Source organism: Phaenicophaeus curvirostris, chromosome 2, assembly GCF_032191515.1.
Source record: "Phaenicophaeus curvirostris isolate KB17595 chromosome 2, BPBGC_Pcur_1.0, whole genome shotgun sequence".
NCBI lineage: Eukaryota > Metazoa > Chordata > Aves > Cuculiformes > Cuculidae > Phaenicophaeus > Phaenicophaeus curvirostris.
The window spans coordinates 62,097,487-62,122,490 of record NC_091393.1 but is presented as its reverse complement, the minus strand read 5'-3'; the positions used below and the strand labels follow the sequence as shown (position 1 = coordinate 62,122,490).

The following is a 25,004-nucleotide window of genomic DNA, read 5'->3' as shown; positions in this document are numbered from 1 at the left end:
ATGAAATTTAATTGTAGCCTAAACAAAACAAAACAAAAAAAATAATCCACGTTTTTGTAAAAGTAACTACTTGTCATAGAATCATAGAATCACTAGGTTGGAAAAGACCCACTGGATCATCGAGTCCAACCATTCCTATCAAACACTAAACCATGCCCCTTAGCACCTCGTCCACCTGTGCCTTAAACACCTCCAGGAAAGGTGAATCAACCACCTCCCTGGGCAGCCTGTGACAGTGAAAATCCCTCCTTTTCTTTTCCGGACCACAAGACAGGATGGGCTCTATTCTCTGCGTATTACAGCCTTGTCATCTTTCCCCCCCCGGGGCTCCCGGCTCCCGGCAAGCCGAGGAACTCTTTACCCCCGCCCGCAGCCGCCCCCGAAGCCCCGGCCCCGGCCCCCACCGGGCGCTCCTGCGCCGCCGCTGTCCCCGGGAGGCGGAGCCACCGCGGGGCGGGCGAGGGCGGCGGGAGGCGGCGCTGCCGGGGCCGCGCCGGGACGAGGAGCCGGGGGGGAGGTGGAGCCCTCCCGTCTTTGCGCCGGCGTCCCCGTCGCCTCCTCTCGTGTCCCACCCCGTGTCCCGCCGTGCCAGCCCTCGGGCTCCCGTCCGCGGTGCGGTCGCTGCCTTGCGCCGGGTTGCGGGGCTGGTAAGGGCCGAAAGCGCGTCGGGTCTAACCTCTTGCGCCTTACGCTCCCCGCGAAGCGAATCGCAAGGCGGCCAAAGAAGCCGCAGCGTTTCCCAGGGGTTTTCCAACTCTGTCCGCAGTTTTCCTTTGCGCGCTTGTCATCAGCTTTGGCATCGTCCCGCTTCGCATTCTCTGCTCTGTAGTTTATAAAAACGCTCTTGTAATGGAATCCGGTGGTTGTTTATCTGGAGCGAGCGCCTTGCGCTGCCAGGAAGTTGAATCGTGCCCCGAAAGCGAGCGGTGCGGGTGTGCTGGTTTCCCTGCGAGAGAACCGCGGTGCTGCTGCGCTCAGGACTCCTCCAGGGAGCCAGTGGAAGCACCTGCTGGGCTTGCCCCAAGCCCCACGGCTGCTCGAGCCTTGCTGCGACTCGCGTTTTGTGGTAGAAGCAGTGAAAAAGTTCTGCTGTAAAGCTTGCTGGGCCAGTGGATGCGAGCGTTGCGCGTGAAAATCTTTGAAGCGCTTTGTGTATTGGCTCGGGGCTTGGGATGAACGTCTAGCTGGGAGTGCGCTGTGGAGCTAAAAGTTGCTGAAGCTCACAGCGTTGTTGTAAATTAAGTTCATGCTTCTGATGCATTGTTCTGTAGCGTGGTTGTCCAGCTTGTTGTGGCAGAGGTAGTGTGTGCTGCCTTGTTTGAGATGGCACCAAAACCTAGGTGTTCAGTTTTGTGCGTTTAAAGGCCAGACTAGCTGTCCTAATTCTCATCTCTGCCCTTTGCTGCAGACGCTTAGCTGTGTGCCTGCTGTTCTCTTAGCCGTGGGAGCCCTCCGCTAATGCTTAATCATAGAATCATAGAATAACCAGGTTGGAAGAGACCCACCGGATCATCGAGTCCAACCATTCCTATCAAACACTAACCCATGCCCCTTAGCACCTCGTCCACCCGTGCCTTAAACACCTCCAGGGAAGGTGAATCAACCACCTCCCTGGGCAGCCTGTTCCAGTGCCCAATGACCCCTTCTGTGAAGAATTTTTTCCTAATGTCCAGCCTAAATCTCCCCTGGCGGAGCTTGAGGCCATTCCCTCTTGTCCTGTCCCCTGTCACTTGGGAGAAGAGGCCAGCACCCTCCTCTCTACAACCTCCTTTCAGGTAGTTGTAGAGAGCAATGAGGTCTCCCCTCAGCCTCCTCTTCTCCAGGCTAAACAACCCCAGCTCTCTCAGCCATTCCTCATAAGGCCTGTTCTCCAGCCCCTTCACCAGCTTTGTTGTTCTTCTCTGGACTCGCTCCAGAGCCTCAACATCCTTCTTGTGGTGAGGGGCCCAGAACTGAACACAGGATTCGAGGAGCGGTCTCACCAGTGCCGAGTACAGAGGGAGAATAACCTATATAAAAGATATAAATAAACCTGCAGGGTTTTGAATGTTCAGATTCTCTTGCAAACTTTTCTTAGTTTAAGTGCCCTGCTGCAGCCTCTGCTCTGTTCTGAGTTGATATGCCCAAACTAAAGCGTAAGCCAGGAATTTTTATATAAATGTGGGGTTTATTAGTCAAGCTACTCATTAATAGCAAAAAAAAAAACCACCCCAAAACCCAACCCAAAACCCGGTAAGGGAGTAGAATGCAGGCAACTAATTGCTAGGAAAAAAAAAGTGTATTATTCATGTAGTAAGTGATCTTAGAAGGCGCATACAGGTCGCACAGAGCGCTTTGTAGTGCTTCTGTTAGGGTTCTCAAAGTAAGAAAATTGGAAAGTAGGTTTGGTGAGGCGCTAAAACTTGAATGGAAATGCACCCGTGTACATCTGTTTCTAGCATCTAGGAGGTAGCATTTGAAATGCTGTAGAACATCTGATGAATACAGGAGGCAGCTGGGGTTTTTTTTGACCAGTGGGAAGTGAAAGTCCTGTTGGTGAAAGTGAGGTTGATTAGGTATTTTTCTCTGATAATTTCTGGGTTCATGAGGGAGTAGGCAGATTGTGCTGGGTTTGTGGTGGCTGTCTCAAGTGGCTGTCTCAGAACAGAAACTAATCTGGTTTTAGCAGCATCTTTTTTAACATCTGTTTAGTAGTTAAGTGGCATTTAAAGATGATTTCATTCTCAGACATCATACTTTACTTCCAGTGAGTTTCCAATGTCAGCCGTGGTCAATCCAACATGAATACTCAATTTCCAAGTTCTTTTCATGAATCACTTTGGGTGTTTTGCTGACCACAAGTAGAGTCTTACATTACAGTAAGTGTGGTTGCATAGAAGATTTATGTATCTCTGGGATTGTGTGCAAGTAAAGAAAAGAAAGGAAACTGTTCTCTCATCCTCGATGCCATTAATTTATGAAAGTTATCATACAAGCTGGGGAATCAGGCACAGCCTTAAAAGTGATGCTCTTTGTACCCATGGTTGTAAATCTAGTCTAGAGACAATATTACCTGCTATTTCTGAGATAGTTGTGTTTTTATGCATTTTAACACTTGCAGTTCAATGCATTAGATAAGTAACAGATTTCTTCTTTTAATACTTTTTTACAGCTATTGATTAACAAAATGAAGGCTGCAAAACTGCATTATTGGATTCTGGGTTGGTTTTCTATAGTGTTATGTTGCTGGTGTACTTCAGATAAATTGAATCAAAGGTAAGTTATGCTTCAAGAAGAAATCTCTGGCAGTTCTTTCGTAAGTGCAGAGCAGAACAGTTTAACTTCTAATAAGTGTAGATTTTCTTATTTTATGTGCTAGTTTTGATGTGTTATTCTTCCCTTAAGTCACTGGTAAAATGAGGCATTTAAATTTACTGAAGGAGTGGGGGTCATGCCTCAGAAAAGTTTTACGTTTGTTAATGTGTCAGCATGAAGAAAGAGAGGAAACTTAAATTACATTCATTGCACTTAAAAGCTTTACAGCCTTGCTTTAAATGAATTAATTAGATTTGTGATGTAGTAATGACAGAAATGAGATATAGCCTATAACAACGTTGGAGTTATCCCTAAGGCGTGAATTGCACTAACTGTTACATTCTGTACTTCTAAAATATCTTCCCCCCTGCCCCTTGCTGTTTTCTTAGTTCCAATAGTTGTAAATTCCTTTTCATACAGCATCCCAGCTGGGGCTGGATTGGAGCCATGCAGCCTTTTGGTGATTGTTGCACTTTGCAAAATCTAAGCTTAAATACTAATGAGTTATGGGGGAACCCATACCCTAAAGCACATCTGTCTGTGATAAAAGCTCAGATTTCTATTACATTATGTTAGGAAATCAGCTTTTATTCTTTCTTTCAATGATTTGGCAAGAGAATGGTTAAGGATGCTCAGTTTGGAGCTGAACTTGAAATATTGGCTACATTGCAGCTGGTTGCTAGTTTAGGCACTACCCTGAGGTTTCTTGAATCTCCAGGGCTTGGATTGACTGGCAAGGCAGCAGAGGCAGCTAGAGGCAAGTTGCAAACTGCACAGAACAGGATAACTCAGGTCAAAAAAAAGGGGAGAGATCCCTTAAGCTGAATAAGTATTGAACATGGCTTTACTTGGATTCCAGTTCTTGAGTTTCTAAATTTTGCTCTATTTAATAGCCCAACGTTTTGTGGCCCATCCTTAACCAAAAAAGTGGTTTAGGAGAACTTGTTTTGTCGTGATTGTCATTGCAAAAGTTCAGGTGCTATGTTAAGTACAGATTAAAGATGGTATTTTTCTAAGCAAGGATTTTTTAAAGAAAGGAAACAAACTGCTCTACAATCTTGGGGAATTCTTCTGTTTAGGTTTCTGCAGCAGCAGTAAAGAACAGTTAGAAGTGTTAGTAGTTTTCATTGTGGCTATGCCCGAGTTGTCCCAGAGCTATTCTGCTAAATTATTTAAAAACCACAGATACATGTGAATGTTTAAGGGAAAACGTGCTCATTGCAGACTAGCAAAACTAGAGGGAAAAACAGAGAAGTGATATAATATGGGAACATCCCTTCTTCCTCAGGATGAGAAGAATTAGCTTCCTCATGTATTTTTTGTATAACCTCCGGCAAACACTAACAAGGGACTTGTGGCTATTAACTTCCAGAGAGCAATTTATTTTGGCAGTATTGCCCATAGGACTGTCAGTTTGAACAGTTTACGGTTCTGTTTTTATTGGTTAGGTTTTCCCACTTGCTGATCTATTTAATCACTTTGTGTGGTTGCTTAATAGCTAAACATACCTGCTGTAGTGTCTGAAGCAACAGGTTTTTTTATTTACTTCTAGCTTATCCAGGATAAGTCTGCTTCAAACTGTTGGAAAATGCTTCTGTAGAAGTGGTGAAGACATGATAGATGCTTCTAACACTTTTTAAACAAAATTTGTAAGCTTTCTTTGTCCTCTGTGTAGGAATAAGATAGTATTGATGTCTCTGTGAGTTATAGATACCTTTATTCTAAGAGGTTTTGAAACGCAAGTGCTTTTGTGAAATATGGGATATTCCTCCATCAGTTCTTCATTAGATAACTTTAAGACTGTGTCACAATTTCAGTATTTATTCAATGTTTAAAAATTACTTAGTTTATACCTGGCATTTCTAAAAAGTAACATTTTAATTAAATATTTCTAACTTTGTAAAGTCACCATTTTTGAGATATATGTGTTTTACTTTACTTTTTATTATAAAAAGTTTCTTTTTTTATCTGTGAGGTTGGAAACACTTGCAAGGTCAAATTTAATCTCCTGCAGTGTCAGCTACATTGCTTGTGGTTGGTTGTAGGTTTTCTTTCCAGTTAATATACCCATCAAGAAGAATTAGAAGCTTCTTATCCTAAACCAAGAATTTTTTTACAATAATAATTAAAAAAAAAAAAGCGTTGCCAGTAAGACCTCCCCTAAACATAAAACAAAGCTTGTTTCTTCTCTATTTTAGAAATGGAAAGCATATGGAAATAGGATGCCAGGAGTTTAATTTGTTAAGCAGTGGGGGAGTGTTGACAGGTTTCTAAATATATTGTTTATACGTGATTTTTTTAGTTTGGTCCTGCTCTGTGTGGAGTTCTCAAGTATTGTAATAGAAGCTGTAAGAAACAACCAGCTCTAAATTCAATGCATTATACTAGTAAGCATCATGCTGCTGGCTGAAAGTGTTGGTCTTTTTAAAATACATGAGGAAAAATAGATTTGTCTGTCTTTCTCCAGTGACAACTACCCTCATACCTGGAAAAAGCTGTATCTTGCTCATCATTGGCCAGTGACTGTATGTAAGGTGAGTTTGGTTTTTTTTTATTTTTTGCTTTATTCTCTTTTATCCTTGCAAAGGTAACCTTGATACTAAATGTTTGCTAACAGAATGAACATAGCCCGCAAAACATTTGATCTTCCATATACGTTTTTATCTTTATAAAGGCTTTCACTGATCTTGTTGTGACTTTTGTTATTTCTTCTGCACTTCAGATTAGCAGTAAACAAGACAGGATTTTGGTGTGTTACAGATATTACAGATATCATAATTAAGGTAGAACATACTGTACACTAAGCCTTGATTACTTGTTATATATTTTCTTGTGTCTTAGTTGTAAACTTACTCCCAGACTTCCAACAGACTCTATAAGGAGACTTGACTGCCTTGTATTTGTTAAGACAGCATATTACTAATTGAAGTGTCTGCTGCACAACAAGTTTTAGCTTTGTGATGTTGACCCCAGCTTTTTAATGATAAGTCATCAAACATGGATTCAGTTAGGAAGGAGAGAGCTAATAAGCCGTTGTGGTAGGTGTCTTTGATAATTTCTGTATTTGCGGGGGGGAAGGGAACAAAAAATGAGCCCAGCCTTCCAACACATATTTGTCAAAAGCACAGCTAAGAGAGGTGCTACTTATGTCCCTTTTGCTATTGAATACCTACTACCTGATGGTAAGTAGAACATTTTTCCTGTACTGAGAATACTCAGAGGCCTCTTCTCATACAGCTAAATTAAAAATATGCTGTATTTCCAAGTGGAAGATGTGATCAGAATTACTGACACAAGGACGAAGAACCCTGTGGGTAATAGAGAGGCCTCAATTTCATTCAGTCAAATGTCTCTGGAGCCAAAAAGTTCCTGGTTCTGGGAGACTTAGGTGTATTTATTGCAATATTAGAATCTCATTTCTTGTGTTTCATGTACTGTTTCCAATTTCTGGAAATGTGTATAAAAGCAGCAGCAGCAAAAGTCACTTGCTGCCTAAATTTCTGAGAAGTACATGTATTTTACTATAGAAAGCGGTGTACAGAAGCATTCAAAGGAGGGAAAAAAATTAAATGAAAATCATATTAACGGACTTGTTACTCAGTTTCACATTACTGAGTCATATGAACAAGAAGAATCTCAACTATACTCCCGTAACAGCTTTCTTTTTGTCAGTGTTAGCATAAGAAGTGTTCCCAAATTCAGCTGTACTTTTTTTTTTAATAAATGGATGTATAGAATAGAATATACTAATAGAATATAAAATGCTAATAGAATATAGTTTCTCCTGCATGTTCAGTGTATTTATATATGATTGTGATGTTATTTCGGTGAGGAAATGTCATTTTAATGTTATTCTTCAATTTAAAACTGTCGATATGAAGTTGAAAGGAAAAATAGGCAGGTGAAAGAAACTGCAAAACTCATTATATCGTTTATGTAAAAAAAATTTGAGATGCTGGTTTGTGCAAGTACTTACTGGTTTATGCATCCTCTATAAAGGAACCTGATCAGAGGCCACTTTGCTACATACTGTGTTCTTCATAGACGTGTGGATGACCTGCATCATAATTCTTGCCTGTTTTGTATCTCACTGTTCAAGAAGTTTTTCAGGCTTTTAGAGGCCTGAAAGGCTTTTTTTTTTTTTTTTAGAATTTAGTGGGCACAGTTCAGCATGCCGGAAAATTGAGAACACACATCTACCAGCTTTTCCTATGCTTTAAACTATATGGGTTCAGCTGGTACTTTTTAATATTGAGTGTGATCAGCACAATTAAACTGGCAATTAAGTGTTTTGTAATAATATCTGCTAAACTAGCCTATTAAAATAAAGCAGCAAGTATCATGGAAGCAATAACAACCTCATTACTTAACTACTGACTGCTGCAGCGAAAGGGTAAAGGAGGAAGAGAGATGTTCTTGTCCATCATGCGCTTAGAAATTCCAGTACCATGTAACTGGCCTGAAGTGACTGTGCCTTCTACAAAGATATCTGAGCTAAATTTACAGACCTGGAGTGATAATGAGTTTCATGTTCCCTTAATAAATTGTGCCTGTGGTGCAATTTATTGTATTTCATGTGGATTTAACTCATATCACACTTAAAATTTCTGTTTGCAAATTAATGTGAATCCTATTCAGTGGAAATGGGAGCAACTGAAAGGGAAGAAAAGGGACTTTCCCCTCCCTTTTTATGGAGTTGTGAAGATCTTTAATTGAAGAACTTAAAAAGGGAAATATTATTGCGGCTCTTATACCTTGGAGATTGCAAAAAGTGAAAAATTTTCTGTGGGTGTTTGCTTGTGAAATGGGGAAAATCTGATGCAGTAGGCTATTCAGTTCCTTCTCTGCTGAGAGTGGGAAAGATGGTAAAGAAACGGGTACTAAACTTTGCTATGATTTACCTTTTACTGCACATATGTGCTGATCCAGCTTCTTAGACTAGTGTTTACTCATTTTATCATATTGATTTAAAATGAACATTGGACAGATACCATGGCTAGAATGATTATAAAAAGAGGTTGAATGAAGCTGGTCAAAGCATGCAAGTGTGAACTAATGCAATTTAAGTTGTGTTGATGTCACAGTTCTGCCAGCACACAGCGTAACACCCAAGGCCTGATGAAGTGTGTAGAAGAAATTGTTAATCCGGTTAGTGCTGATAATAGGGAAGAACTGATTCCAAGTTTAGAGTACTCTGGGCTTTCCTTTAGCAGGAAACTGAGAACTGTGGTTAAAGATTGGATAAGGAGCACAATTGCACTATTCTTGTTACCACCCTCAGTTGACCAACCTAGTTAACATTCAGGTTGTTTTTCAGGGGATGATGTATTAGCTGCTGTTAATTTGCTTTATTTTGGGCTAGATAGCTGAACTCTTTCAGAACCACAAAGCTAGGACCTGACATGAGTGGTATTATTTCAGTGTTTGCAATGTGTTTGAAAATATTCCTTTGAGGGTGAGGGGGGAAAACAGTTGCTGGGTTTAATTGCTTCTATTATTGATGGCAAGAGAGGAGAGGAAGGAAATGGGCACAGAGAAGAAGGAAGCCTTGCAGAGCTTGCAGTTTTGCTGCCATTGGCCTGTGGCATGTGGAAGGCAATTAGCGATATTACAGGCATCTCTCTGCTCTTGCCTACACTCTGCTCTTGCTTTGGCATGACATAAAAAGTGTTGTGGCATAATTAAGACAGGATGCAGAGCTGAAAAGGAAAGTTATTATTATGGGGGAAGGAAGTCTGAGGAGGTTGTTATTTAATGGTGAAAAGTGTTTACTAAAAAGAGCTGTAATTACTAAGCAGAATAATCAGGGAAAAGACAATAATAGTGTTGTGTGATATGTGAACATCGAGTTTTTGGGTTTTTTTGTTTTGTTCAGGAATAAGTATCCTGCTCTAAACAATAATTATGTGGGCTTTCTGTGCTGCATTATCAAAAGTTTTGAATTTTTTTTTGTAGTAGTGTATATAGTCTTTCCTCTTCTCCCTATTCCCTTGTCCCTCAAATCAAAATATTTGAAAAATAAATTCTTACCGTTTTACTTGGAATGAGTAACCTATTTCATCTCTTCTTTATATTTTTCCCATTTAATACAACAAAAAAAAGCTACTGCCGGATGCTTAAAGATGGTTGTGTGCTTGTGTAATATTATAATTTATTTTAATGTTTTTTTATTTTAATGGCTTTGCACTCCTTTAAAAGATCTGATGATGAGGAAAATATAGAGAGCTGCTTCTTTGAATATGATAAATGCAGTTTTAGCTGCATTCATTTAGCATGGATCAGGCTATTACCTCATAACTTGTCCTTTGTCTTCTTTTTATGCTGCCTGTTCAGGTTGTCCCATGATATTCACTTGATTTGTTTCAAAATTTTAATGCTAGTTGATCTCTGCTAAGTGGCACAATCCATAACAGCTTCAAGTAACTGGAATTCACCAGTTCTTTATTTGAGCAAGCGGTGGGTTCTCATGTCTCATGAAAGCCTCAAACCACCACTGAATGAGCCTTTATATTTTTACTCTAAACTATTATCCCTGGATACATATAACAAATATTCTGTGCTTTTGTTTTCCACAGATGAGTGCTAATGATTGTCAAGACCCTCCACAGTACTGGACAATCCATGGACTATGGTATGATCATAGAGTGATTTCATTTCAGGCTGGAAAGGAACATCATGTATTGTACCAGGATGTTTAGTGCTTTTTTTTTTTTTTTGAGGAATTAATCTACATGGTTTTATGATTCCTTGAAATAAAAGCCTTCATTCTGTTGGAAATCAAAACCCTATGGTTTGATATAAAACTGAAATGCACGTCTGTATCCTCGTGCCAAATAAGCATTTTAATAATACATCTACTTATAAGATCAGTAATGTTCTCAGACAGAAAGGGAAGTACAGTTTCTCCTCTTGCCTTTTTTTTTTTCCCCTTCCTGATTACACAGAGCTAAATCTCGTGACTGCTTGTGGCTTTAAGTATCTTAACTCAGCACAAATACTGCAAAAGTACAGGAAAAACATAATTTGCTTCAAAGGAATCAACTTAATGGAATTGGTGCCAATGGCAGCAATTCAAAGCTTTTTTTGACAAATACAGGAGAAAATTAAGTGCAGGAATTTAAGCTATGCATGCTAGACAGCATTATGTCTAGTTTTCCAGTGAGTGTCTTGGTGATACCTGCAGAATCATCAGTTAGTGCAGTGGTTTATTACTGACATCATGTGCAAGACCCTTCCATGTCATTTGCTCTTCCAATATCTTACACAGAGTGTGGGCCTCAAGAAGAGTACCTGCATGGGAAATGTTATGTCTATGTCTTGAATTTTTACTTCTAAAACACTGTAGATGCTGATATGTTACTTGCATTTTTAAATATAATCTCTAGCTATAATATTATTTAAAATTCAAGCTAATTATATAGAATAGAATGCTGTTAGTTACCAGTAGTGAGTTAGTAGACATCATTTTTCACTTTTGTTTTGCTTCCCTAGGCCTGACAAAGGTGAAGAGTGTAATAGGACATGGCATTTCAATGTCACCGAGATCAAGGTATTATTGAAATAAAACCAGTCATACCAAGCAGAGCTAAGTGCAGTTACATTTGCACATCCTATATGCAAAATATGTAGCTTATAGAGTATCACTCTTAAAAGAACATACTGGTCACTGCGAATACTAAGGGCACCACAAATTCACTGGGTGCTTATTTGTAGACATGCCGTTTGACTTGTTCAGCGGCATCCTCCTTAAATCTAGAGAATGTAAGTCAATCTGTAGTGGCAAGAATTAGCTGTGAAAAAGAGATTACAGTCAGTCAGTGGTCTCTCTCCCATTTTCTGCTGTGAAGCTGGAACACAACAAATAAGAGTGCAGAATAAATTTTTCTCTGTGTCTTCTCCCAGAGCATTAGTCCATTTATATATATATTATTTTTTAACTAAAACAATTTCCATATTTCATTCAAATGTGTTGTAAACAGGGGTAAGGGACTTGAGCTGACAAATGTGAAAAACGGCATGATTGAACAAATTCTGGAGGGGTAGTTGAAGGAAAATCTTACTTTGAGGCAGTGTGTCACTACTAGTACTTTCAGATATTTAGATACTTGTACCTACCTGTTAACTCCAGCTACGGAACTTTCAGATTACTGGGGGAAAAGACCTTTTCTTTTTCTGCAAGTAAGTGTTTCAGCAGGGGATGTTGAAAGATGAGACTTCTGTTCTAGAAATTTTAGGTAGATTGTCTAAGAAATAGCTTTTCAACACTGTAGGTGCATTTATTAGCTGTGATGTTTTTAGGATCTTTTGTCAGACATGAGACACTATTGGCCTGATGTGCTTCATTCGTCTCTGAATCGCACTCAATTTTGGTGAGTACAAAACAAACCCTAAAAAAAGTATTATTTTGGATATTATTTTATAAAAAAAATAATCTGTCTGGTTTAGTAATCCTTCAAGTGAGACGTTGTACATGAGAAGCAGTGTCCAAGAGGCCACAGAAAGCAGTGTGCCTTGTCAGTCTCATTTGCAAAATAAAGGAGTTTTCTTGTTAGAGGACCTGCAAAATGCAGCTGTTGAAGTGAGGGCTATGGCAGAGGTTTTGGAGAAATGAAACTTAGTGAGAGGGAGAGAATGTTTTCCACGCTTTGCCCCTAGGGAGGAAAAGCAGTAGCTGTTGACATGTTAAGTCTGAATAGCAGAAGCACTCTTCTGCAAGAGCAGCTTCCTGGCCTCTTTTCCTCACTAGCTTCACTGTATTGCTGGCCTTGAGAGGCCTTTCCTTTGGGTCTTTTTCACAGAGGAGGAAATGGAAAACCAGAATGCATCGGATCATCCTAGCTGCTTCTCTACAAAATTCTCTCTTTTTAATGACTTTCCTAGCAGCCTAAAAGCTGATCGGAGAGTTTATTTAGAGATCAACATACTTGACTCATGGGAATGGAGGAGATTTTGATCTCCCCTGACAACAGTACTGTTTTCCTTCTTCTCCATGTTTTACTTAGCTTCTGATTAATCAGTCAGTTGGAACAAAGAGCAGAAGGGGTGATATTTGAGTTTGTACAGGCTTCAGTTTGCGTGCATCATTTTAAACTAAAATCAGTGGCAGTTCAAGTTCATTTGCTCAGCCATAAGCTGCATCAGCTAAGGTGTGGGTATGCAATTTGTTCTTCCAGATCTACAGTGAAAGTAATATCAGGTAAGAAGCAGGGTATATAGCTAGAGACAGTAGCATTTAAAACCTTCTCAACTATAAGTGCTCAGATGTTTTCCCTTGGATTGGATAACTCTTCCCTCCCAGTGTCAAAGCTTTGAAGGGAATGTGCATCTCTTTTAGTCTTGGCCTTGCTCTACAGAATGCGCTTGTCCTCAGAGTCTTAAACTGGTTCCACAAATGTCTTATGGCAACCTAAACTTTTAACTATCAAAAGTGATGGTCTCACTTTTCCTCCCTCCGTTTCTCTGTTCTTATGCTGTGCTAGGGAGAGCTTGACTTCTGCTTTCTGTAGTAGCACAAGTTTGTCACCTTAAACTGTTCTTGGAATTAGTATAAGGAAAATGTGTCATAAATCTAGCAGCTTGTGTGTCCTGACCACCTACCAGCTCATGAAAACAGGTGCATAACAATCTTTCTTTACTAAAAGAGAAAATTTGTTAGGCAGCAGATATGAACAGATGCAATTAAAACCTTTTCCTTTTCAGTGCAAGGCTAGAAAATAGCACTTATTTCAATACCTGGAAATATAATCAGAAATACCATAAAAGCAATACTAAAGTCAGATTGTAACACTGGAATTAGTATTTTGATTGACAGAGTAATAAAATCCATTTCAGAAAGGTGACAAGTGCACTGTAATTGGCAACTGTGCCTGCAGATTTTGTGAATGCAAGCTTTTAAGCCAACTGAAAGCCAATAAGATCCTGTTGTACATCTTCCTTCAGTTAAAATTCCATACTTCAAAATTTAAGGAAAAAAAAAGAAGCCCTCTATAGTGTAAAAATCCCAATACAGCAGAAGTAAGACTCTGAAAGTAAAAATAACTATTCACAGTTTTCATTGTTGTAGACTAAAGGCATCTTAATTGGGTAAATAGCACAAGCAACGACAAGTGAAGTGGATACTCAGTATCTTAGCTCATCACATCAGGGTTTTTCCAAGAGGGCTGTAATTGCGTAGTGTGTTTCTTCCTGGCTTTACCTCCTAACTGTAGCCCTGGCTTAAGAGGGGAGGTAAAGAATCTTCCTGGTGATTTTAAGATGGCTGTGGGTGCTTCTGTAAAGATAATTACACATGTTTTTTCACCTTGTTAAGTTGTGAACTGTGACAATTGCCCCTATACTGGTTTTGGCTGGGAGTTTTTTTCTTCCCAGCAGCTGCTGGGTTTTTTTATTTAGTATGAGAAAGATGTTGAAAATACACTAATGTTTTTAGTTGTTGCTAGGAAATCAAGGATTTTTTTAATACCCCATGTTTTTCTAGTGCACAGAGCAAATGACAGTGCCAGGACAGCTAACCCAAACTGGCCAAAGGAATATTCCATACCATAACATTGTGCTTAGTATAAAAATGGGAATTGAGCCGAAGGGCAAGTGTAACGTTTATCCTTAGCAGCACCATAATAAAAAATGGTGAAGGCCAAGTTACATAGTGGAACAATTTAGTTCTGTAAGCTCCACTCCTGGGTGCCTGACAAAATACTTGTGTCATACAAGGCATGCATGCTCCGTGCTACTACCTATCTCATGGGTACAAGAGGAACAGAAGGATGGGTGGCCTTCATGAATACAGGGCACTATGTTTTGTATTTTTCACGCCACCCAGCTGTGAGCTGAGGCTCAAGTAGGATTACCTTGTCTTCTTGTGGTCTAGGTGAAGGATAATGTGTCCCAGTAAATAAAACAGAGACATTCATTCTTTTGATTTCTAAACAAATTGTTTTATGTTACTCCCTGGCACTGGCAGCTCCTTCATTTCTTAGCTGCTTCAGTTTGCATTTGAGTGGAAGAGTTGAAGGTGAAATTTAATATGCCTGTAGTGTATGGTCAGAGTTAGCTGTATCTGCGTAATCTTTTTTTTTTTTTTTTTTCCATATGGCTGTGCTGCAGAATAAAGTAGCACTGTCAAGAGTGTCGTCTTAAAGTTCCACTAATTGTTTCATAGTAATTCTAAAGTAACTCTCCATTCTGGAAGTTCACAGTAATTAAAAATCTTGGACCTTCGCCTGCTGCATCTGATGATGCATAGGCACTGTCTGTGGGTAGCCCTGTGTATTTTCATTTGGGGTACTGCTCTGTGGTCAATGTGAACTGAACCAAACCACTCCAATAGCAGTTTCATGTTGGCAGTAGTATACTTCTTGAACATCATCACATCTTTGGCCCTCTCTTTCTGCCTTCTTCCTGGAAACAGCAGGACACTTTTATATAAAGTTTTACTGAAAGCCTTTAAAAAACAGGTACAACACCTTACCGTTAGTTTTACATGCAGGCATGCATGTGTTCTTTGAAGAAAAATTGTCATCCTACATGCAAAGCCTTACCTCCAGCTTACTGCTGTTCCAGTAGCCCTTCGGATTTCACTATTGTCTACTTCTCGTCCAAGCAACTGCTCAATATCTCTTGCCAAATTTACCCCTAAAAGAGCTTCCCTTTTCTTCAAAACTGTGGTCTGTTTTTCTCATAAGTAATTTCAAATCCCTTAACAGGAAATCTTCTTTTTAGCCTCCTGTGGAAGCCTTAGTATCTGAAAGAGGACTCCTTCAGACTGTAAACAATTCACTTGACATGCAGTCAAGTTGAGTGCTACAGCCAAGGCTAAATTTGGGAACGTATGGTGAAGATTTTCAAGTAACACGTCTTCTGCCCTGCCTCAAAGCTCTTAACACCTCAGTTGCTTTATTGATTCTCTGTTCAGAAGTAGTGTACAAATTTCTCTAGATACAACCATAACTTATTTATAAAGTGTTTTCGTTCAGAAAAATCTGATTTTTTTAATACGAATGGACAATTTAAAGGCAGGCTTTCAAGTGAATAATAGTTGTCCTTGTGCTTCTCTGCTTTTCTGTGAGGTTCTTAAAGCATCATAAGGTCAAGGAATGCTGTGGTAGTGGAAGCAATTTGTAGTTTGATAGCTTTTTGTGTACGTCTGCTCAATTGATACCTTCTTAATTCAAATTGCTCATGAAAATTTGAAAGAGAGAAGGAAAAATACACAGATTACCCCCAAAGCCACAGATGGTTTTATTAAACATTATACTGTTTAGGCTTTCAATAGACTTTAGAATTGATGGAAGTATATTTTGAGCTTTGGCCCTTTTTTTTGTCCTACTTGAGTTTGTATGTCATAAATGGGACACTTTTTTCGCACTTTCTTTTGCTCTATGGTATTAGAAGACTTGGTGACAGGAGCAAGACTTTAGAGCAGACCTATGCAAATACTGCCACAGGCCAATGTAAAAGTTGAGATAAGTCTTGTTTTAGTCTCCTCAGTTGAGAAAAACTTCTAGTGCTTTGAAAGCACATTTAACATAAAAGGCTTGACTAAAACTTATACAAAGTTTAGAAATGCTCATCTTCTAGGCAAATTTTTACCATTCTGATCTCAAACCATCTCTTCAATACACTGAGAGACCTTTGTATCATAAAAACATGATACATAGTTACTTCATTAATTCCTTCATTTAATTATTTCAAAACCAAGCTAATTCAAAGGAGACAGCTAAAAAAAACCCAAACCACTTTGGCTAACTTAATCTAAAGTGACACTTGAACAGTGCTTTGGGCTTGATGAAGTTTTGACACATTCTTTTGACACAAAACTCCTTTAGTCAGCTTTAGAATGAAGCAGTGGATTATTCCACATGAGTTTTTATCTTGTCTCCTCACCTTGCGGCATCCAGTCTTAAAAACATAGCTTGGGTGGAAGTCAGGGGAGAAGAGTGTTATTGTTTTGGTGGGTAACAGCTGAAGGGCTGAACTTTTGCACAGACTCATGTGCATAGTTTACAGAAAAACAGAATACCGATTCTGAATGTCCCAAGTCCAAAATAATATCCAGACCATTAGACCTTCCCCTCCTTTATCTTCTACAGCTCTTAAATTAGTTTGAAAAGTCTCCCTCTTGCAGCTGCCAATGCTAAGGCAATTGCATTTATATATTTTCAGTACAACATATTATCTGAGTTTTGTCTTAGTTTGATGTTACAAGCCATAATGAGGGACAACTTGTGCTTCTTCCTTTCTCTCCTCATAGGTCCAAAATCCATTGGTAAACAGTTCTACTAAAAAAAATATACAAATGTTGCTGTAATTGAAATGGTGGGAGTAATTTTTCTTGGTTCTACTTATAGCATGCACAATATTTTTCGAGTGCAGTGCCCTACTTCAGATATGTAGCCTTTCAGATACTTGATTTAACTATATTGGCTACTTTATGAAGCATACATGTCTGCAATTAATATTCTATAAAACTTACATTTGGCTTTTCTTCTATAGGAAGCATGAGTGGGAGAAACACGGCACTTGTGCAGCCACTCTTCAAGTCCTTAATTCTCAGAAGAAATACTTTGGTAAAGCCTTAGAACTCTACGAGCGCATTGATCTTAACAGGTATGTAAATGAACTCGGTGGTCTGCTTTTTATTTCAAACAGTTGGTTCAAATCTAGATTCTTTTGATTCAAACAGAGGTTCAAATCTAGCCCCCCCCAAAATGTTAAAAATCTGGTGGCAGAGGGGAAATTGATATTATCATCAATTAAATCTAGTATTAGACTTCAGAAGAAGGGTTATCTACTCTAAGAAGCATTTCTCTGGTCATCTCAGGGTCTGGTAAGCCAGTGGCATTCTTCACAGCATCATTTTAGACAATGTGAGCCAGTAAATTTTGAGAAGCTGTCTTGGCTATATCTCACTACCAGAAGCTATGGTATGTGTAAACTTCTAAATCAAGTGATAGAACCCCCCAAATGTCTGACTTATACTGAGGCCAAAACACTTGTTCTTAGAAAAGTCAGTGCTCTGCTCAGAGGAAAGGATGAGCTGCAGGCAAAATCATATAGAACTTCCTTGGAAAAGATTGATATATAACATGAATGTCCTGTAGGGCAGTGTTTAGTCACTGCAGGCAGCCCTCTGCTGTCCTTACAAATAACTCCATGTGTCACTCTTGATGTGTCCTAGGGGCTGATTCCTCCTCATGGGTCCAAAGCACTGACCATTCCATATACAAAATCTTGATGGGAATGATGTGGCTTGTCCAGGCACTTTATGTACACGTTCTGGCTGCAGGTGAATGCCAAAAGACCAGAGTCCTTTCCTGATCAGTGCTTGGTATGGGTGAGAGAAAGTTTAGTTTGGATTTGTTGACTCCGAATTGTCCCTCTGTATAAGACAACAGGATCTGAGAGAGCAAGTAAGTTCTTTAAGATACATTTCTAGATACAAAGAAGAATTAAAAAAAATTTACAAATCCTGTTCATGTTAGTTGAGTGTCATGTCCAAGCAATCTCTTAACAAAGTCTCATTCACTTTGCATATGCACAAAGAAAATACATCTTTCTCTCACTCCCCCTCCTGGTTTTGTAGGTGTCTTGAAAAATCTGCTTAAGTTTTACTAGACACAGTGCTCAAGAGGTGTTAATAATGTCTGATAAGTCAGTTGCTTAAGTAGCTGTGATTGTATGACTAAACCATTTTACAGATGGCACAGTGACCAATTATGTGACTCTATCAGCATGTGTAACCCAAAAAAGAATAGACTGAAACATGTTGGAATTAATTGCTCAGAGCATATTCTCTATTGTAAAAATGAACATAATTAATTTAATCTTTAAAGAATAAAGACTGCTAATGTTCTCATTGTACTTCATTTATACTTGAATAGGAAAAGGTAGCGTTAGTGGTTGAAAGATTGTTTCCGAAAAGGAAATTATTAAAAAGAGGACATTGTGCAGACTCCTGTAAGAATGACAGTGTCTATTTTATTGGTCTCCTTATATCCAGCGCCAAATGACTATGACAAACAGCTAGACCTTTAGTCAACTGAGTTAAATCTCCCTTCTGCAGAACCTGGTCTTGGAAGGGTTGAGCATAATCAGAACTCAAGGATTAAATCTTGTGAGATGCTGAACGTTCCTGCTCTTTATGGAAGGAGCTAGGGCTTAGATACTCACCACCTGTTGAGTCTTGAGTCTTATTGTCACCTGGAAGTGTGGACTTCCCTCAGGACTGATTGTAAAGGAAGGGGTATATAGACTAAAGGTTCTTGAGAGTTGCCTTGTTTTTCTTATGTGAGCAACCTTTCCTTTTTAAAAGCATATTCATTACGAAAAGTTTCTGCTCTGATGTTGATGTTCATCTAGATCCACGCACCCCTGTCCCTCTCCCAGCGTGCTGTGTGCCTCCCACCCCAGCAAGCCCACACTCAGTTACAACATGAAGGTGCCTAGAGCAGCCTCGCAAGCCTGCCTCTGTCTCTTCCTGGTGGCTGAAGCGCAAGCGTATTGCTCAAGGCAGAGGAAAAGAGGCACTTAAACTGCGTGCCCTACCTGGCACTTAATGGAGCATTCTCCTGTGTCTGAAGACTTGACTCAGCTCCTCAGATTAAGGCAGGATCAGGAAGAACCCTCTCCCCAACCAAGTTGGATGGAAAGCGGCCTTTCAGAGAAGGGTAACCATTCCTAGGCTTGGCAGAGCATGGAATACAAGTTTCCTTTGCTCCCCATCCCTGCGATGCTTGCCAAACTCTCACTGAGATTATCTATTTACTTAATGATTAGGAAGTTATATTTGTATAGAGGAACCATGGAAAAATGTTTTATTTTTGTTTCAGTTGTCTCCTGAAAGCTGGGATAAAGCCAGGCAGTTCATACTACCAGGTAAGAGGCAATCTTTATGTAAAATAATCATGTGCAGGTACTTTTTTTTCAGCACGAGTCAAGTAACTTCTAGAGAGTAAGTGATCTGTTTTTAATTGTATAGTCTTTTAAGGTTGTGCCTTATGTAAAAGTTTTTGTCAACCTAACAAGTGTGGGAGCGTCTGGAAGATGTGCTTATTAACTTATATGAGCTTTTTAATTTTTCAGATGACTGCCATAAAGGAAGCTCTTACAAAATTTTATGGTGTAACACCAAAGATCCAATGTCTTCCTCCAGAAGAGGTAAACCCCCGCAAAAGAAAACACATCCCCGCAACCTCCCCAAACCAAAAAAACTAAACAAACTATAAACCAACTTTTTTTTTTTTTCTTTCAAGAGAGAACGTTTTATCAAAAAAACAAAGCAAAAATAGAGTGACAAAGCTTCAGCATGGTGGAATATAGGTCTGGGTGTTCCTTAGGTACACAGTTCTTTTGGAGATTATATATTGCTGGATTTTTAGAGTTGAGTTCATAAAAATATTGCTTATGTACTGGCACTGCTGAGTTCAGCTTAGCTTGCTGTTGCCCAGCCTTTCCTTAATGCAGAAATATTGTTAGTGGAGGAAGCGTCCATTCTTTTCCTAATAACTTGCTGTTAGCATATTTAGACAGAAAGTAGGAGTGTTGGGTTTTAAAGGTCTCTGTCTTAAAAGATTTGAACCTGCATCTCCTGCATGAATGCTGCAACCACCACACTGGAGATATTGCTGTAGCTGAGTATTTTGCTCCTGCTCTGGCTAAAACCTAATGGCATATAGCAAATTAATAGAACCAATCAGAGTGAACTGAATGGAGCCCGTGACTGTTGGCCTTCTCAAGAGTACTGCCTGTCAACAACAGTCTTCACTTTGCTGGGCATGGCTCGTGTTTTGCATGAAAAAGTTACTCAGTGGACAGAAACCTTCAGAAAGCAGCTGAGAGGCTTGTCTCTGAGGTTGTTCTCAAAACCGCCTACTTTAACAAGGTACAAAAAGGCATTTTGATCTTTAGTGTGGTTCAGGATGATCTTTTTGAGCCAGCGGTTTTTAAAATTTCCATTTCTTTTTTTTTTCCATGCCAATGATTGTACTGTGAATCACGATGCACCAGAGAATGTGGTACACCGAATCAGTGTGTTGTAGCATAAAATACAGGTCACCGTATCTGAACCAAAAATGCCCTTGAAGGAACAAAGTAATATTCATAGCTAGATTGCATAGTTATTTATTTCCCTTTTCAGCTAGTTTATTCTGCTTCTGTTAAAAAATGAAACAAAAAAATAAACCCACAAGATAGCTTTCTCTCTTACAAGTAGTTCCTTATTATCTCAGCTTGATAAAAGTTGTTTACTACAAAACACTTGACAGAGTTATTGCCTGTACACAAATGACAATTTTATGAAAACTTGCCAAGATACAGTTGCTGTTGGAGTTCAGTAGCTGGTGTATTGTCAGCTCATTTGCTTTAGTAGCACTCTGAGGTTTTTATGCTCAGATGTTTCTCCATGTGAAAAAGAATTCTAGGTTACAGTTCTTTTTAAAATGTATTTTTACATTACTTTAAGCAACAATGGAACATGACTTGAGTGTGGGTTGCACATTCGCCCACCTCTTGATGCTGAAGAAACATAGAGCTGACACAAACCCAGTTTCTAGCGCTGTTCACTGTAGTTCTACCATTGCTTTAGTACAATTAAGATACTGCTCAAATTATGTGAAGGCAGTTTGCAGCTTGAGCCTCCTGTGCTGAAGCTAATAGATAAAGAGAAAGGAAAAGGTACACCCCAGTTATTGAAAGATAGTGCTTTTCGAGTTCCAGCCTTGTTGATGCCTGAACTGCACTTTGCACAAATTGTTTCACACTTGCTGTGTTATTAGGTTTCTTTAAGAAAGAAAAACAAACACCAAACAAAAAAAACAACCACTCAAAACCACCAGCACCACCAAATCCCAAAACAAAATGAAACAAAATGAAACAAAACGAAACAAAACGAAACAAAAAATCCGCAACCGAAACTGCCCCTCAAACCAAAACAACAACAGCAAAAAAAGCCCACCACAGTTACATTTGTCTTGTACATGTGTTTTTGTCCTGCTTGGTGGTTTCAAAACCAATTTTTTTTCCACATACGCTTCGTCACACTTGAGCATTTTTGGGAGATTTTTGTATAATTTTCTTCCTCATATGAAAGACTTCCATGCCTGCCTGCTTTACTCATTGCCAGTATTTTGCTTCCTGGTCTGTCCTATAGTCCAAAAATGACATTTCTGCTGCTTCTGACATCTTTCTTCTGTATTCTTTTCAGTAAAAGCAATTATAAAACCAAGTTTCTCTTCCCCTTTTTGGAGACTTTTCTTTGCCTTAATTCCTATTCTGCTATCAAAGAGTTAGTGAAAGGTCACTTCTAGGTCACACATATACCTTTCAATATTCACAGAGTTCAGCCAGAGCTCATCGTTAAGGTGAGCAGCTTCTGTGTACCATGCAGGTTGGGTTAATGCCAAGATAATCTGTGTTGTCGCATTTTATGCTGAGAGTTACTAATAAGGCAGGTTCCCCAAATTATTGCTAACTTATGTTGCTGGAATGCATTTCCATGTCTGCTTGCTCCTTAAAGACAAGCGTGTACTATAAAATGTTCAGAGCAGATGCCTCTGGTCCCTGTCTCCTTCACATTTTTTAAGTGCCAAATGTACAAATGAGTGATACTGTATTCTATAGATAAGGTAATTTATCTGAAGAATTGATTTATTTTCTTCTCCCCATCAAGCTAATCTTATCCTTCATATTTCTAGGGTGAAAAAGCACAAACAATTGGTCAGATTGAATTCTGCTTCACCAAACAGCTGCAGCTGAGAAACTGCACAGCGCTGAAGGGTGAATCTGACCCAATGCAGGCTGCCTTCAAGCTTGGAACTGAAGAGCTGTCTGTCTGCAGTGATACCCTCCCAACGTATTATCCTTCGCAGGTCCAAGATCACAAATGAAGCCATAAGAATTTGAAAAACTTTTTGAAGAGTCAGGGAATTAAGCCATTCTCTATTTTCAAAAGATGCTTGTCTCTGAGATAAGACGACAACTTTTTGAGATGAAAATATTGAAAACTGAAAGAACTCCGAGACTTGTCTGGAGGTCCTTTCGCAGACATAATATACACTGCCTTGCATAAATTTTCTTTGTGGAAGTGCTGAACAGAGGCCATGTCCTCTGAGACATTAAACTTTTCCTCAATCAGAGGTCACAGTGGACAAAAGGTAACAACTTTTGCATAGCTTCTTAGTGAATGAAATAACATTCACCAAGTTTTGACACTTCTGCCTGAAGGACCCGAGGAAGACCATACTTGTAGCTTTACTTATTCTTTGATTCATTTTGCTATGTGAGCTCCATGCAGTCTTGAAGAACAACCAAGCTTCAAAGTCACTAACTAGTATAGGAAAACATTAGGCCCTAGAAATAAGTTGTTGTTAATTTCTCATTGTAATGGATTACCACACAAGTGTGAGTGCCTGCATTTTTATTTAAAAATGAGATTATCACGTAATCACTTTGTTCCAAGAAACAGTTTTTTATAAGTGAAACAGTAACTGCTACAGGATTTTCAGTGAAAAGTACAAATGTTAGCAGTAGTGTATCTCTGTTACACGATATTTAATAACATGCCACAGATTTGGGTATTTCCAAAGAAGACCAAATTTAGATGACATCCCCTATGCAGTGCTGCGTTGATGTGTCTCAGATTGTCTTTCAAAGATGGACAATTATGGCTCAAGGAACCATCTGTTAGAAGAATATTACTGTGAAAGCATGAAACGCAGTGTTAGGAATAAATTTCTGAAGTCCAAAAGACATAACAAAACATTCCCACTTACTCTTTTTTGACTGTTCCTGTTTCTCCATCACCTTTCATTTAAGGCTCTGTGTCACAATTAAGGTCTTATCTCGCAGCTAAACAGTAGGCAATTGTTCTATCACCCAGTTACCCCTCCCCACCCACAACAGGGAATTGGGAAGGAAAAGGAAACTCATGGGTTGAAATAAAACATTTTAATAGAAGAATAAAAAAAGGTAAAATAGTAATGGTAATAATAATAATAGTAAAATATACAAAACAATACTCACCCACTTCAATTAATAATCACAGAATGTGTGCTTCCCAAGAGTGAATACCAGATGGTGAACACTGCAAGTGCAGCAGTTCTAGCAGATGCGAAGGTCAGAATGAACACAAATCTGAGAAATCACCAAAGACTGAGATGAGACTCAGAGCAGAGGAATGGGGACACCAAGAAGTTCTGAGGAAGTCCACGACTGCAAGGGACAGCACACACTGGGAAGAATGCAGCCGTCCCTGGCAAGCTTTTCACTTGCATATGGAGCATTATGTTAACGGTATAGAATACTTCTGTTGGCCAGTTTGTCAGTGGTTCTGGCTGCAGTCCTCCCAGCTTTATACAGGTGCTTACTTGTGAAGAATGGGAAACCAAGGAAGTCCTTTGTTTCCTTGACAACATCCAAAACAGCAGTTACTTTTCAGAATTTTTCTCATACCAAAATTAAGAGAAGCAGTTGCTGAGAAGAAAAATTATTCTATCCCAGTTGAACAAAACCATTATCCAGTAACAACTGTTCTCACACTAAACTCAAAATGCTTTAGCTATTGAGAAGCGCAGCTGCTTCAAGGAAAATTGACTATCCCAGCCAAAACCAGAACACTGCTACCTTGCCATTCTAGAATGCTGTCGGTTTCTTAGTCCTTCCTTTAGAAACTCAGAAGGTTGTTTATTCTTACAGCTAGGCTTCTCTTTCAAAGTGTGTCTTCCTTCCAAAGAGGGGGAATATACTAACGCTAATCTGTTGTAGTGTTTTTATAGTAGCCACAGTATGTTCATTTGATGTTGGACATGACCAGAAGAATCACAATTCTTCATTCCTTTGTTTCTGTTACCTTTTTCTAAGCAAGAAAAAGAAGGGAGTCTGAACTAAAATGCTTGAAAAACTGGAATGTACTTGTTTTTTGTGGAATCTTTTGGAGATCACTGGTATTTTTTTCCTTCTAATTACAAAAAAAAAAAAAATTATCGTAGCCTAAAGAAACAAATACTTGTTTGGAAAAATGCATTTTTCTGTAAAGGAGTAGCTCAAGGTTCATGTACTTTTTAAAGCTTTCTCCCTGACTTTCAAATAGTACTTACATGGTGCATAGGTTTTGAGTGGACTATGGAGAATGCAAATGACTTAGAACCAACATAAATTTACAATTCCTATCATAAGTAATTTTTTTGTTTGTTTTCTTTTTAAAGAAGTAAGACTCTCCTTTTCCCCAAAATTATGCTATTTTTTTGAGTGGTTTGGAATATTTTGTCCTTTGGTGAAGTCAAATCTTAATCTCCTTTTGTTTACAAAGTTCTCAGGGTGCAGTACCATATCCTTGCTTGTTTAGCTAATCTCCAGCGTGGGAACTGGAAACTCAGGTTGGTAACTACTATTAGACTCTGACAAACATCTTGCTCAGTGCTTTTTAGTCACTAGTTTGGTTATGAACACAGTCCTTAATTAGAACAATAGATTTCTCAAAATCTCACTGTAAGTATTGCCACCTTGGATGAGCAGGTGCAGTACAAGAAACCCCATGAAATCCACAGCAACATAAGTGTACTGCCAAAGGAGTGATTGTTGCATTCACCTGTTTTTTTTGTAATTGTTTTAATTCCTAAAATGGAGTTGGCACAGGATTCTGTTGTGTCTGCACCCTCAGTAGCTGGTGAGCGCTGGGCTGTGCTGCTGTTCCCAACTGCTGCCCATTGGAAGGAAGA

General features: G+C 39.2%; 1 protein-coding gene across 1 annotated transcript; it reads left to right on the top strand.

The window, feature by feature from the left end:
• Positions 1-3,118: 3,118 nt before the first annotated feature.
• RNASET2 (ribonuclease T2) lies at positions 3,119-24,445 on the top strand. Its single transcript, XM_069852245.1, has 9 exons — positions 3,119-3,255; positions 5,762-5,828; positions 9,870-9,925; positions 10,786-10,843; positions 11,593-11,663; positions 16,786-16,899; positions 19,122-19,167; positions 19,375-19,449; positions 21,984-24,445. The coding sequence occupies exons 1-9, from the start codon at positions 3,167-3,169 to the stop codon at positions 22,173-22,175; spliced, it is 768 nt and encodes a 255-aa protein (XP_069708346.1). The 5' UTR covers positions 3,119-3,166; the 3' UTR covers positions 22,176-24,445.
• The last annotated feature ends 559 nt before the right edge of the window (positions 24,446-25,004 follow it).

Bases quoted from the DNA above. Each gene is read 5' to 3' on its own strand.
- RNASET2 (XM_069852245.1), top strand. From the start codon at position 3,167: ATGAAGGCTGCAAAACTGCATTATTGGATTCTGGGTTGGTTTTCTATA. The intron at 3,256-5,761 runs GTAAGTTATGCT...GTCTTTCTCCAG, and splicing joins TCAGATAAATTGAATCAAAG to TGACAACTACCCTCATACCT. The intron at 16,900-19,121 runs GTATGTAAATGA...TTTTTGTTTCAG, and splicing joins GAGCGCATTGATCTTAACAG to TTGTCTCCTGAAAGCTGGGA.